Genomic DNA, 15,121 nt, shown 5'->3' with positions numbered 1-15,121 from the left:
GGGTCACATGTCGATGTGTCTTTGAGCAAGACACTTATTAATTAGATCCTGATGGGCAAAGTGGGCACCTCAGCAGCCTCTGCCATCAGTGTGTGAACAGGTGAATGCTGACATGTAGTGTAAAGCGCTTTGAGTGGTCGGAAGACTAGAAAAGTGCTATATAAAAGCAAATCCATTTACCTTGCTGATACCTCTTTTTACCCTTTATACTGTGAACCTTTGCACATTCCTTGAACAATTTTGCACATTTTTGCAAAAAATTACCATCTATAAATATTGCAGTTGTTTTATATTAATTCCAATATATTGTACATATTTTTATAGTATTTTTCATATTTTTGTAGGAAATTTCTTGATTTTTGTGCTTGCTTTTATTTTTAATTTAATTTTCTCCTACTTTGTTTATGTTATGCACTAATACACCAAAGCAAATTCCTTGTACGTGAAAACCTACTTGACAATAAACCAGATTTTGAACATTAACTTATATAAATCAAACTGTGACATTTCAGAAGTTTAGAGGAAACGTAAAAACATGTGGAACTGCTAACAACTCAGAGACATCTGTAACATGACTGCTTGTTAGTAGTCAGAAGACAAAAAGACTTGGAGCAACTGGTTTAATCGTGAATATATGTTTCACATTGTATGTTTTTAATGTAAAATCTTGATTTGAAAAGTGACCAGTATAACTATAGATGTCATATGAATGTAGCACAATCTTTCCTTCTGAAATATAGTGCAGTAAAAAAGTAAAATATCATCAATTGAAAATAGATTGAACTCATTTTTGCATAAAAACATATGAAGAGCTTCTAGAACATGATGCAATTTATAGATTAAACTACCCCAAAGTATATAAAATTAGAGCTAAAATGATTAATCAATTAGTCAATCAACAGAAAATTCTTTCTTTATGTTTCCACACATTGTGTTTGCCTGCTGAGCTGGGCGGACAGATATGTCTTTGTAGACACTTGGAGGTTTGTTGCTGGGACAAAACATCTGCAATAAATGATTTGACTGAAATAAAACCAAATACAGTGTGAGCAGTTGAAGAACCAACTGTTCATGTTTTACTCACGATGAGAGATTAATTCAAGACCAGCAGAGTCCATTAAATTATTAGTCAAGTCATTCTATTCACAAATCACAAAAGATGACTATATTGATGTATAGGAGGCATAAAAATACTTTTAGACATTTTAAAACACATTTTAATCAATGAATACATGTAATACCAAAAAGCACAGTAGCTAAAAAAAAACGAAATATCACAAAGACAAAAATAAAACTGAATTTAAATGGTTATGCAGCTTCATCTTAGCTGAAAAGGTTTATTTTGGAATCTGCATCAGCCTTAAGTGTGACAATTTTTAGCTGATCGGTGATAAAAACCAAGTCTTGTCCTCTGTACTTAAATCATGCTGGAAAAAAAAATGGCTAAACAAGCATCTCCGCAGCTTCATTTATTTCTGCTGCTCTCACCAACACACTTGTGTTTTTTGACAAAACAGAACCGACCGAATCATTCATCACAAACACTGGTGGTTTCTCCCCTCTGTGGACAGTCAAGTGTCGTCTCAGAGTACCATGGCGTGAGAATGTTTTACCACAAAAAGAACAACTAAATGGTTTCTCCCCTGTGTGGACAGTCAAGTGTCGTCTCAGACTACTATGGTCTGCAAATCTTTCACTACAAACTGAACAAATAAATGGTTTCTCCCCTGTGTGGACACGCAAGTGTTGTCTCAGATGTGCCTTTTGTGTGAATGTTTTACTACAAACTGAACAAAAAAATGGTTTCTCTCCTGTGTGGACAGATAAGTGTCGTCTCATAGTACTATGGCGTGAGAATGTTTTACTACAAACTGAACAACTAAATGGTTTCTCCCCTGTGTGGACAGGTAAGTGTCGTCTCAGAGTACTATGGTCTGCGAATCTTGTACTACAAATTTTGCAACTAAATGGTTTCTCCCCTGTGTGGACACGAAAGTGTCGTCTCAGATGTCCCTTTTGTGTGAATCTTTTATTACAAACTGAACACCTAAATGGTTTCACTCCTGTTTGGACTACAGTGTGTTTCTGCAGATGTCCCCCATGGCCAAAGCTTCCAGCACATTCAGAGGAGCTAACTGATGTTTTTCCAGTATTACATTCCAGATCACTTACAGGTACTTCATTGTTTTGCAGAGGGTGTAAAACTGACTGAGTCTCCTCCCAATCTCTACTGTCATCAGTCTCAGGTTCTGAGTAGTGTGAAGTCTTGTCATGAGCAGCTGGTTCTAAAGGAGTATCTGGATCTGAGTTCCTGGCTGGTTCTGGTCCTGCACAGTCATCTCCTTCAGCTTCTGTTCTCTCTGTCACTCTGTTCTCCTCACTTTGACTTTCATGGAGCTGTGAGGACTGAGCTTTTTCTTCATCATCTTCTTCACTCTTCACAGGGACAGAAGTGAAAGGGAACTTGATATCAGCCTCCTCCAGCCATTGAAGCTGCTCTCTCTCCTGACTGGTCCAGAGTTCCTCCTGACTGGTCCAGACTTCCTCCTGTTCCTCCTTAATGTGTGGGGGCTCTGTGTCCTCCTGGTCCAGACTGGGGCTCCACTCATGCTGCTCAGGGGGAACCTCTTCGTTAACCACCAACAGCTGCTGGTCATCTGTGTTACCTAGGAGCAATAAAGTAAAAGAATAAAAGTGAATCATACTTAATGTGCATCTACTGATCCTCCATACAAATAAGACCATCTCTTGAAATATTTATGAACAAATATGTATTTATAGTCAAATGTATTCATGTCAAAAGTGAGAAAATATGTCTTTTTTTATTCTGTACACAAGAAATTGTGCCTTTGAATTATTCTAGGGTTGCAATTACAGATTATTTTCATTATCAATAAATCGTATAATTCATTAAGTGTCAAAAACATAGTGATCATTTCCATCACAATTTCCCATAGCCCTGGGGGTCATCTTCAAATTGCTTGTTTTTTGTCCAGTCAACGGTCCAAAACCCAAAGATATTCTGTTAATGATGATATACAGAGGAAAAATTTGAGAAACTGGAACCAGAGGAAGTTTGGCATTTTTCCACAATAAAATCACTTAAGCAATTAATGTATTATTAACTGCTGCCAAATATTTTCCTATGATGCATTGATTCAGCTCTAAATCACTCCAGCATTAGTTTTTAATTTATTCCCACTAGTATAATGAGGTTCCCTTTCATAGGCACTTCTGGGCATTAAGGCATCTGTTACAATGCAAAAGCAAAATATTTTGATACAAATTAGATCACCCTGTCACAAACCGGATGCTCATTACTGAAAGGGAAATTTATCTATGCTCTGTTAAAAGCCACCAGACTGACAAAAACAGTATATATAAGTTTCACTTTCAGTTCCCTGTTGGAAAATATTCTAAATATAGCATATACTTAAACTGATATTGATTTTTTTAAAGGTACTATGGATAAGTACCACATACAACCCCACTTCAAAACACCCAAACTATACCTTTAAAATATGAAAAGTAAAAGTAGTCATTGTGCAGTAAAATATTTTGATATTTTGGGATTAATATTACTGTTGTGTATGTTGCATTTTGCTGCTGTAGATGATTAAGGTTGTGCTAATTTTAACTATTTTATATACTGTTACAGCAATGCATAATAATCTATAAGATCATCATATGTTTGTACTAGGGCTGTCCCGAATACCATTTTTTTTGGCTTTGAAGCTTCGGTGAGAAATATTCTAAGGTATTCGAAGCTACGCGGTGCAGCAGGCTGACATGTTCTTCTGACTGTCTGTCTCCATCTCCGCCGTTTCAGCGCCCAGAACAGTGCCAAACAGCGATATCTGTCTGATAATAACTAATAATAATTAATGTTGAATATGAAGAATGTTGTGGGATTTTTCCTTATTTCATGTGCTATTTGGGGATTTATACATTATTATTACATACTTTTGTGTGTGTGTGTGTGTGTGTGTGTGTGTATATATATATATATATATATATATTTAAAAAAAACATTTAAAAACGAAGCATTCGTATAGTGATTTGGAGGTCACCTTCCTGCCTGGTACGGTCACTTAAAATGTAGATATAAGAATAAACTGTCTCGGATTGTGTCAATGGCAGGCAGGCAATAGGTGGTAAACCCAAAAAGCCCTTGACTCATCTTTTTACAGAAAGGACGAGGAAGAAAGCGAGGAGTATCCTGGCAGATAGCTCCCATCCTCTCTTCAGCCAGTTTGAGCTTATGAGCTCCGGGAGGCAATATAGAGTCCCCCTGGCAACTAAAAATGTGTTTAAAAAGTCTTTCATCCCAAATGCCATCACTATTTTTAACTCAACAATGTGACTGAGCAGATCTAAGCCACAGACACGAACTGTTTTAATGTGTAACATAACCTGTCGATGTATCTGTTTTTTACTAACTGCTCACTGGTTTTTAATGTCTGTTATTTTCTGTGTTTGATGAGCCAAAGACAAATTTCCACCCTGGTGGACAATAAAGTTTTATTGTATTGTATTGTATTTTATTTAGCGTAAGAAGTAAGAGAAATTTCTCAACACATAAAGAAACACGTTATCTTTCAGTTTATCACAAAAATTCAACATCAACACATCTGGAGGTTTTCACCGGACAGGAAGGGGATACAAATCTGTAATCTGTAAAGTAACTAAAGCTGTCAGACAAATGTAGTGCAGTAAAAATACAATGTTTGCTTCTGAAATGAAGTGGAGAAGTATAAAGTTGCATAAGATGAAAATACTCAAGTACAATACCTCGATTTTGTACTTTCACAGTGTCCTATTAGTACTTTGTCTTCAGTAAAGGTTCTGAGGTTTCCCAGCAGTTTAAAGTGATAATAAAACAGTGAACCGGTACCAACCTGCTCTGTGTAACCGGACTTCCGGGTGTAAAACAGCGTCCAGTAGTTTCCGTTGTCGGTGATTCTCTCTTGAACTGAACTCCAGTTCCTCCTCGTACTCTGCTATCGTCCTTTCAAACAGCTCAAATATCTCATCAGCAGCCGCAGTTAGTCGCTGGTTCACAAAAGCTCTCAGCATTTCAACTTTAGACATCTTCACTAAATCCCAGTACCGTGTCCTCCAGACACACTCCGTTAAAAACGGTGAGCTCACTCTGACACGAGCTGTGTTGCTAGGTTACCTCTGTCTCCGTCTACTTCCTGTAGCAAGCTAACTTCATTAGCTTCGTAGGACACCAGGAGACAGTTCAGACGTTTTCTACTAAAAGGGACCAACACAGAGTCCATTCAGACAGGTTTATCTGGACATTGTGGCTCCAGTTTCATCTCTATCGATTAGTCCCTGAGACGAGCGCTGTGTGGCCGAGTTCCGTCTCCGTCTATTTGCAGCTAACTTCAGTTAGCATTCTTGGCTAACGGAGATGATTCTGAGGTTAAACGGCCCGAAAATGAGCACAAAGTCCAGTTAAACAGGTTGATCCAGACATACGGGCTCTGCTGGTTCACTCCGGTTGTATCTGATGAACTACGGGACGGAAAGAGCAGAACTAACGGAGAACAAGGACCCGGGAACAAACCTCTTCAACCGGACTCCGCACTGCTCAAGTTAGACACGGGGAACTGCTTCCGGTACCACTTCTCCTTCAAAATAAAAGTGTCTCTCTGTATTGGTTGTGCAGCCGCAGAAGGCCCCCTGAGAATCTTATTATTTCATACAGTTTACTATATTATTGGATTATTATTGCTGCTACATTAACCTACCTTGCTGATATCTCTTTTTACATGTCATACTGTGAACCTTTGCACATTCCTTGAACAATTTTGCACATTTCTGCAAAAAATTACCACTTTTCCAAAATTAGTTGTTTTATTTTAATTTCAATATATTGTACATATTTTTATAGTATTTTTCATATTTTTGTAGGAAATTTCCTCTATTTTATATTTATGTTCCTTGATCTTTGTGCTTGCTTTTATTTTTAATTTAATTTTCTCCTACTATGTTTATGTTATGCACTAATACACCAAAGCAAATTCCTTGTACGTGAAAACCTACTTGACAACAAACCCGATTCTGAACATAAACTTATTTAATTTATTCTGTGACATTTCACAAGTTTAGAGAGGAAACGTAAAGAGACGCGGAACGGCTAACAACTCAGAGACTGACCTGTAAGATATCTGTAACATGACTGCTTGTAAGTAGTCAGAAGACAAAAAGACTTGGAGCAACTTGTTTAATTGTGAATATATGTTTCACATTGTATGTTTTTAATGTAAAATCTTGATTTGAAAAGTGACCATTATAACTATAGATGTCATATGAACGTAGCACAATCTTTCGTTCTGAAATATAGTGCAGTACAAAAGTAAAATATCATCAATTGAAAATAGGTTGAACTCTTTTTTTTCCCATGAAAACATATGAAGAGCTTCAAAACATGATGCAATTTATAGATTAAACTACCCCAAAGTATATAAAATTAGAGTGAAAATGATTAATCAATTAGAACAGAAAATTCTCTCTTTATGTTTCCACACATTGTGTTTGCCTGCTGAGCTGGGCGGACAGATATGTCTTTGTAGACACTTGGAGGTTTGTTGCCGGGACAAAACATCTGCAATACATGATTTGACTGAAATAAAACCAAATACAGTGTGAGCAGTTGAAGAATCAACTGTTCATGTTTTACTCACGATGACAGATTAATTCAAGAACAAGAGAGTCCATTAAATTAGAAATAAATTGTGTAATTGGGAGCTAAGTCAAGTCATTTTATTCACAAATCACAAAAGATGACTATATTGATGTATAGGAGACATACAAATACTTTAAGACAATTTAAAAAACATTTTAATCAATTAATACATGTAATACCAAAAAGCACAGTAGCTATAAAACAACAAAATAACAAAGACAAAAAAACGGAATTTAAATGGTTGTGCAGCTTCATCTTAGCTGAAAAGGTTTATTTTGGAATCTGTATCAGCCTTAAGTGTGACAGTTTTTAGCTGATCAGTGATAAATCCAAGTCTTGTCCTCTGTACTTAAATCCTGCTGGAAAAAAATGGCTAAACAAGCATCTCTACAACTTCATTTATTTCTGCTGCTCTCACCAACACACTTCTGTTTTTTGACAAAACAGAACCGACTGAATCATTCATCACAAACGCTGGTGGTTTCTCCCCTCTGTGGACAGTCAAGTGTTGTCTCAGAGTACCATGGCGTGAGAATGTTTTACTACAAAAAGAACAACTAAATGGTTTCTCCCCTGTGTGGACAGTCAGGTGTCGTCTCAGACTACTATGGTCTGCAAATCTTTCACTACAAACTGAACAACTAAATGGTTTCTCCCCTGTGTGGACACGCAAGTGTTGTCTCAGATGTCCCTTTTGTGTGAATCTTTTACTACAAACTGAACAACTAAATGGTTTCTCCCCTGTGTGGACAGCCCGGTGTCGTCTCAGATTACTACTGTCTGAGAATCTTTTACTACAAACTGAACAACCAAATGGTTTCTCCCCTGTGTGGACAGTCAAGTGTCGTCTCAGAAAACTATGGTCTGTGAATCTTTTACTACAAACTGAGCAACTAAATGGTTTCCCTCGTGTTTGTGCTCTAGTGTGTTTCTGCTGATGTCCCTTGTGGCCAAACCTTCCAGTACATTCAGAGGAGTTAACTGATGTTTTTCCAGTATTACATTCCAGATCACTTACAGGTACTTCATTGTATTGCAGAGGGTTTAAACCTGACTGAGTCTCCTCCCAATCTCTGCTGTCATCAGTCTCAGATTCTGAGTAGTGTGAAGTCTTGTCATGAGCAGCTGGTTGTAAAGGACTATCTGGATCTGAGTTCCTGGCTGGTTCTGGTCCTCCACAGTCATCTCCTTCAGCTTCTGTTCTCTCTGCCACTCTGTTCTCCTCACTTTGGCTTTCATGAAGCTGTGAGGACGGAGCTTTTTCTTCATCATCTTCTTCACTCTTCACAGGGACAGAAGTGAAAGGGAAGTTGATATCAGCCTCCTCTAGCCATTGAAGCTGCTCTCTCTCCTGACTGGTCCGGAGTCCCTCCTGACTGGTCCAGAGTTCCTCCTGTTCCTCTTTAATGTGTGGGGGCTCTGGGTCCTCCTGGTCCAGACTGGGGCTCCACTCCTGCTGCTCAGGGGAAACCTCTTCGTTAACCACCAACAGCTGCTGGTCAACTGTGGAGAATAATGAAATGCATGCACACATATTAGAAAACTGTAATTTCATGTTAACAGGATTTTGCATTTCTCTTTACATAATTTGTGGTATGCCCTATGTATGACTTATTACTTATTATGTTTTATATTCATGTCTGTGTTATGTGTTTTACCTGGGGGGCAATAAAGTTAAAGTTGAAAGAATAAAGGTTTTTCATACTAAATGTACATTTACTGATCGTCCATGTAAATAAGACCATTTCTTGAAATAGTTTTGAATAAATATGTGTTTATAGTCAAATGTATTTTTGTCAAAAGTGAAAAAATGTGCCATTTTACTTCTCAACAAGAAACTATGTTTTTTAAATTTTTCTAGGATTGTAACTACTAGGTGTGTACTCAACCAAAGAAATTCTTAGTCGAGGAACACACATACGATTTTATTGACTAAATCAATTAGTTGATTTAATCGATAGATCTGTTAAACTAAGTTTCACCACAAAGAATCACACAAAAACACCACTTTAAATCTTGTGTTTACCAGAGATATGCTCATAAATTTCTTATAAATAAGTCATTCAGCATGAAAACAGCATAAAAAAATAATAATCAACTAAAGAAATCTTAGTTGACTGAGACCAAAATGACCGATTAGTCAATTAACCAGTACTCTGATTTGTTTATGAGGATGAGGAGGAAATTGCCATATTTGTTAAAGGTGAAATGTGTGTCAAAATACCATTTTAAATTAAATATTTTGGCGCTGCAGAGATGTCCTGGCCTACACATCATATTCTACAGACTTAAGAAAACATCTTGGTTCGTTACAGATCCCCGCATAAATCACACCAAATCATTTTAATATGTTTTTCAATGAAAATGAGAATAATGATGTAAATATGATCATACCAAAAAAAAAGGGTGTGACCTGATCATGTGCTGGTGAAACTAACTGATAAAGTTGGTGGTGGAAAAGTTACTCTGGAGCCCTGCAAGACACTTTGTAACTTCTTACAAGTATAAATCAATCCGGGTCGGTGTCCCATGCGCGCTCGCGTGTGGCTACACTGTTCAGACTCAGACTCCAACACAAACTACACGGAAACACCAAAACCGCAGAATTATATCTAGTGCAGCCCGTCTTGCTAAACAGTGTTGGCCGCGGTTGGAGGACGCGCGGGAGACCGTAGCTTTGGTCTCCAGGGCCGGAGTCTCTGCTGCCATCACTAGGATCAGCATTGATTCATGGAAAGACCTTCGTCTGGTCAGCTAACATTACTGCCAAGCAGGTGAAATATAGAGTGATATTGTGCTTTTAGCTGACGTATGTCGCCTCACTGTTTAGAGCGATGCTCGTTCATGTCTATGTAGAGCAAGCAAGCGCAAGCCCGAGACTTAACGGCCACAGGTGTCGCTGTTAACAAGCATTTCTGATTCTTACAAACAGTGCCTTTAAATAAATTCCTTGAGTAAATGTACTTAATTACATTCATTCACTGCTTGTAGCAGAGTATTTTCAAAGTATTTTATTAGTACTTTGTCTTCAGTAAAGGTTCTGAGGTTTCCCAGCAGTTTAGAGTGATAATAAAACAATGAACCGGTACCAACCTGCTCTGTGTAACCGGACTTCCGGGTGTAAAACAGCGTCCAGTAGTTTCCGTTGTCGGTGATTCTCTCTTGAACTGAACTCCAGTTCCTCCTCGTACTCTGCTATCGTCCTTTCAAACAGCTCAAATATCTCATCAGCAGCCGCAGTTAGTCGCTGGTTCACAAAAGCTCTCAGCATTTCAACTTTAGACATCTTCACTAAATCCCAGTACCGTGTCCTCCAGACACACTCCGTTAAAAACGGTGAGCTCACTCTGACACGAGCTGTGTTGCTAGGTTACCTCTGTCTCCGTCTACTTCCTGTAGCAAGCTAACTTCATTAGCTTCGTAGGACACCAGGAGACAGTTCAGACGTTTTCTACTAAAAGGGACCAACACAGAGTCCATTCAGACAGGTTTATCTGGACATTGTGGCTCCAGTTTCATCTCTATCGATTAGTCCCTGAGACGAGCGCTGTGTGGCCGAGTTCCGTCTCCGTCTATGTGCAGCTAACTTCAGTTAGCATTCTTGGCTAACGGAGATGATTCTGAGGTTAAACGGCCCGAAAATGAGCACAAAGTCCAGTTAAACAGGTTGATCCAGACATACGGGCTCTGCTGGTTCACTCCGGTTGTATCTGATGAACTACGGGACGGAAAGAGCAGAACTAACGGAGAACAAGGACCCGGGAACAAACCTCTTCAACCGGACTCCGCACTGCTCAAGTTAGACACGGGGAACTGCTTCCGGTACCACTTCTCCTTCAAAATAAAAGTGACCAAACTTATATAAATAGATTCTATTTTATTTTATTGTTTTTAATTTTTTTTTTTACTTGTGTATATTCTCTTTACTTATTTATCTATTTTTATATTTAATATGTTTTTCCTGTATCTATACTGGCTTCTTTTATATTAATATTAGGTTTGTTAAGTTTCTTTGTACCGAGAATGTTATTATTGGGGACGTTTGTGAATGTTTGTTCTGTTGTTTCAAAATGAAACGAGCAGAGAGCAACTGCAACAGGCTGCATGCACGGCCAGCGCATGCATACTACATGAACTACACTACAAAACTACTTCTAAAAAACTGCAGTTGTTTCATTTTAATTGATATATTGTACACATTTTTATAGTATTTTTCATATTTCTATTGTAAATTTCTTATATTCTATATTTATGTTTCTTGATTCTTGCTTTTATTTTTTAATTTCATTTTCTCTGACTGTGTTTATGTTATGCACCAATACACCAAAGAAAATTCCTTGTATGTGAAAACATGGCAATAAACCCGATTGTGATTCTGAAAATGTAACAAATTAAGGATAAATTTGGTTATCGTATTTTCCATAATAATGGTATCATAACAGTAAAATTGGACATGCTACACTATGCAATTTGCTACATTATAAATGCACTAACCATATTTAAAATCACAGGTTACTTATTAGAGACCTGAATGATGTATTTGTACTTCTACTAAAAAAAGAGTCATGCCCTTCTGCTGCACAAATTTGTATTCATAATTTGTTTTATGTTTCTCTAATCTTTGCTTTTTTGGTGAAACACTGTATAATTTTACCTTCTTGGGCCTTGAACATAAACTTATTTAAATTAAACTGTGACATTTCTCAAGTTAAGAGAGGAAATGTCTCTTTGGTGGAACTGCTAAGAACTCAGAGACATCTGAAACATGACATCTTACTTGTAAGTAGTCACCAGACAATAATACTTGAAACCACTGTTTTAATTGTGAAAAACTGTATTGTGATTAAATGTTTAACACTGCATGTGTTTCATGTAAAATCTTAAAATGAAAAGTGACCAGTATAACTATAGATGTCAGATGAATGTAGTGCAATCTTTCCCTCTGAAACATGAAGTGAAAATGTAAAGCAGCAAAGAATAAAAATAGTCCACATTTATTTGACAGCTTTTTATAGATTAAACTACCCAAAGTATATGACATTAGAGCTGAAGTGATTAATCAATTAGTCAATCGGCAGAAAATTCCCTCTTTATGTTTCCACACATAAGTCTTGGTAGTCACTTGGAGTTTTTTTTGCCAGGACAAAACATCTGCAATAAACCTTCACACAAGTCCCAGGACTAAGATATCCACTTGAGGAATGACTACAGCAACCAACAATTCTCTCTCAACATACATATGGCATCTGAGTATTTAAAAAAAAAAAAAAAAATGTAATCAATGAATACAAAAATGCTAAAAAGCACAGTGACTAGAAAACAACAAAATTACGAAGAGACAAATAAAAACAGACTTTTAAATGGTTGTGTAGCATAATCTTAGCTGAAAAGGCTTATTTTGGAGTCTGTGTCAGCTTTAAGTATGACAGTTTTAGCTGGTCAGTGTTAAAACCTAGTCTTGCCCTCAGTACCTAAATCCTGCTGGAAAAAAATGGCTCAACAAGCATCTCTGCAGCTTCATTTTTTTCTGCTGCTCTCACCAACACACTTGTGTTTTTTGACATGATGGAGATAAGTGAATCTTTTATTGCAAACTGAACAACTAAATGGTTTCTCCCCTCTGTGGACAGTCAAGTGTCGTCTCAGAGTACTATGGCGTGAGAATATTTTACTACAAAAAGAACAACTAAATTGTTTCTCCCCTGTGTGGACAGTCAAGTGCCGGCTCAGGCTACTACGGTCGGTGAATCTTTTACGACAAACTGAACAACTAAATGGTTTCTCCCCTTTGTGGACAAGCAAGTGTTGTGTCAGATGTTCCTTTTGTGTGAATTTTTTACTACACATTGAACAACTAAATGGTTTCTCCCCTGTGTGGACAAGTAAGTGTCGTCTCAGATTCCCTTCTTCTGCAAAGCTTTTACTACAAACTGAACAGCTAAATGGTTTCTCCCCTGTGTGGACAAGCAAGTGTCGTCTCAGATGTTCCTTTTGTGTGAATCTTTTACTACACATTGAACAACTAAATGGTTGCTCCCCTGTGTGGATAGTCAAATGTCGTCTTAGACTTCCCTGCATTGTGAATCTTTTACTACAAACTGAACAACTAAATGGTTTCTCCCCTGTGTGGACAAACAAGTGTTTTCTGAGATGCTCCTTTTGAGTGAATTTTTTATTACAAACTGAACAACTAAATGGTTTCTCCCCTGTGTGGACAAACAAGTGTCGTCTCAGATTTCCTTGTTCTGCAAATCTTTTACTACAAACTGAACAACTAAATGGTTTCTCCCCTGTGTGGATAAGCAAGTGTCGCCCCAGATGTTCCTTTTGTGAGAATCTTTTACAACAAACTGAGCAACTAAATGGTTTCACTCCTGTTTGGACTCCAGTGTGTTTCTGCAGATGTCCCTTGTGGCCAAATTTTCGAGCACATTCAGAGGAGCTAACTGATGTTTTTGCAGTATTATATTCCAGATCACTTACAGATACTTCATTGTTTTGCAGAGGGTTTAAAGCTGACTGAGGTTCCTCAGTCTCCTCCCAATCTCTACTGTCATCAGTCTCAGGTTCTGAGTAGTGTGAAGTCTTGTCATGAGCAGCTGGTTGTAAAGGACTATCTGGATCTGAGTTCCTGGCTGGTTCTGGTCCTCCACAGTCATCTCCTTCAGCTTCTGTTCTCTCTGCCTCTCCGTTCTCCTCACTTTGACTTTCATGAAGCTGTGAGGACTGAGCTTTTTTTTCATCGTCTTCTTCACTCTTCACAGGGATAGAAGTGAATGGGAAGTTGATATCAGCCTCCTCCAGCCATTGAAGCTGCTCTCCCTCCTGACTGGTCCAGAGTTCCTCCTGCTCCTCTTTAATGTGTGGGGGCTCTGGGTCCTCCTGGTCCAGACTGGGGCTCCACTCCTGCTGCTCAGGGGGAACCTCTTCATTAACCACCAACAGCTGCTGAACATCTGTGGAGAATAAAGAAATACATGCACACGTAAAATGTCATGTTTTACCTGGGAGCAATAAAGTCAAAGGATAGAGGTTAATCATATTACATGTGCATTTACTGATCCTCCATGAAAATAAGACCATCTAGCATAAAGTTGCATAAAATTAAAATACTCAAGTACAATACCTCGATTTTGTACTTAAAGGGACTGTTTGTAACTGGGTGCCGGTGTCTCCCCGTGGGCGTGCTCGGAGACGATAACGTTTCTCTTCCTGCTTCAGCCAGCAGGAAAAGCCAACACTAGGATCAGCATTGATTCATGGAGAGACCTTCGTCTGGTCAGCTAACATTACTGCCAAGCAGCTGAAATATAGAGTGATGTTGTGGTTTTAGCTGACGTGTCGCCTCACTGTGTTGAGCGATGCTCGTTCATGTCTATTTAGGGAGAGCAAACGCGAGCCCAACGCTGACTTTCGTTGACTTCACGGCCACAGGTGTCGCTGTTAACAAGCATTTCTGAAAGTTAAAAATAGTCCCTTTAAGTACAATCCTTGAGTAAATTTACATATTCCATCTCTGCTTATAACAGAGTATTTTATTAGTACTTTTTCTTCAGTAAAGATTCTGAGGTTTCCCAGCAGGAAACCTCAGAACCTCAGTGATAATAAAACAATGAACCGGTACCAACCTGCTCTGTGTAACCGGACTTCCGGGTGTAAAACAGCGTCCAGTAGTTTCCGTTGTCGGTGATTCTCTCTTGAACTGAACTCCAGTTCCTCCTCGTACTCTGCTATCGTCCTTTCAAACAGCTCAAATATCTCATCAGCAGCCGCAGTTAGTCGCTGGTTCACAAAAGCTCTCAGCATTTCAACTTTAGACATCTTCACTAAATCCCAGTACCGTGTCCTCCAGACACACTCCGTTAAAAACGGTGAGCTCACTCTGACACGAGCTGTGTTGCTAGGTTACCTCTGTCTCCGTCTACTTCCTGTAGCAAGCTAACTTCATTAGCTTCGTAGGACACCAGGAGACAGTTCAGACGTTTTCTACTAAAAGGGACCAACACAGAGTCCATTCAGACAGGTTTATCTGGACATTGTGGCTCCAGTTTCATCTCTATCGATTAGTCCCTGAGACGAGCGCTGTGTGGCCGAGTTCCGTCTCCGTCTATTTGCAGCTAACTTCAGTTAGCATTCTTGGCTAACGGAGATGATTCTGAGGTTAAACGGCCCGAAAATGAGCACAAAGTCCAGTTAAACAGGTTGATCCAGACATACGGGCTCTGCTGGTTCACTCCGGTTGTATCTGATGAACTAACGGAGGACAAGGACCCGGGAACAAACCTCTTCAACCGGACTCCGCACAGCTCAAGTTAGACACGGGGAACTGCTTCCGGTACCACTTCTCCTTCAAAATAAAAGTGACCAAACTTATATAAATAGATTCTATTTTATTTTATTGTTTTTAATTTTTTTTTTTACTTG

The 15,121-nt window shown here is 38.5% G+C and overlaps 2 protein-coding genes across 5 annotated transcripts; both read right to left on the bottom strand.

Moving 5' to 3' along the window:
- Window positions 1-843: 843 nt before the first annotated feature.
- On the bottom strand, window positions 844-5,632 carry LOC119486314 (zinc finger protein 184-like). 2 transcript variants are annotated; one of them, XM_037766358.1, is made up of 2 exons: window positions 4,899-5,632; window positions 844-2,666 (listed from the first exon to the last, which is right to left on the bottom strand). In XM_037766358.1, the coding sequence occupies exons 1-2, from the start codon at window positions 5,089-5,091 to the stop codon at window positions 1,444-1,446; spliced, it is 1,416 nt and encodes a 471-aa protein (XP_037622286.1). In that variant the 5' UTR covers window positions 5,092-5,632; the 3' UTR covers window positions 844-1,443. The 2 variants fall into 2 exon arrangements, with proteins under 2 accessions (XP_037622286.1, XP_037622287.1); XM_037766359.1 differs by having other exon boundaries at window positions 844-2,657.
- Window positions 5,633-6,829: 1,197 nt separating this feature from the next.
- On the bottom strand, window positions 6,830-14,549 carry LOC119486299 (gastrula zinc finger protein XlCGF57.1-like). 3 transcript variants are annotated; one of them, XM_037766335.1, is made up of 3 exons: window positions 14,326-14,549; window positions 13,559-13,653; window positions 6,830-8,105 (listed from the first exon to the last, which is right to left on the bottom strand). In XM_037766335.1, the coding sequence occupies exons 1-3, from the start codon at window positions 14,516-14,518 to the stop codon at window positions 7,071-7,073; spliced, it is 1,323 nt and encodes a 440-aa protein (XP_037622263.1). In that variant the 5' UTR covers window positions 14,519-14,549; the 3' UTR covers window positions 6,830-7,070. The 3 variants fall into 3 exon arrangements, with proteins under 3 accessions (XP_037622263.1, XP_037622262.1, XP_037622261.1); XM_037766334.1 differs by lacking the exons at window positions 13,559-13,653; window positions 14,326-14,549 and adding an exon at window positions 9,791-10,527 and having other exon boundaries at window positions 6,830-8,200; XM_037766333.1 differs by lacking the exon at window positions 6,830-8,105 and having other exon boundaries at window positions 11,676-13,653.
- Window positions 14,550-15,121: the final 572 nt, after the last annotated feature.

Source organism: Sebastes umbrosus, chromosome 4, assembly GCF_015220745.1.
Source record: "Sebastes umbrosus isolate fSebUmb1 chromosome 4, fSebUmb1.pri, whole genome shotgun sequence".
Classification (NCBI taxonomy): domain Eukaryota; kingdom Metazoa; phylum Chordata; class Actinopteri; order Perciformes; family Sebastidae; genus Sebastes; species Sebastes umbrosus.
Note: the sequence above shows the minus strand (reverse complement) of the source record. Positions and strands in the feature narration are given on the sequence as shown.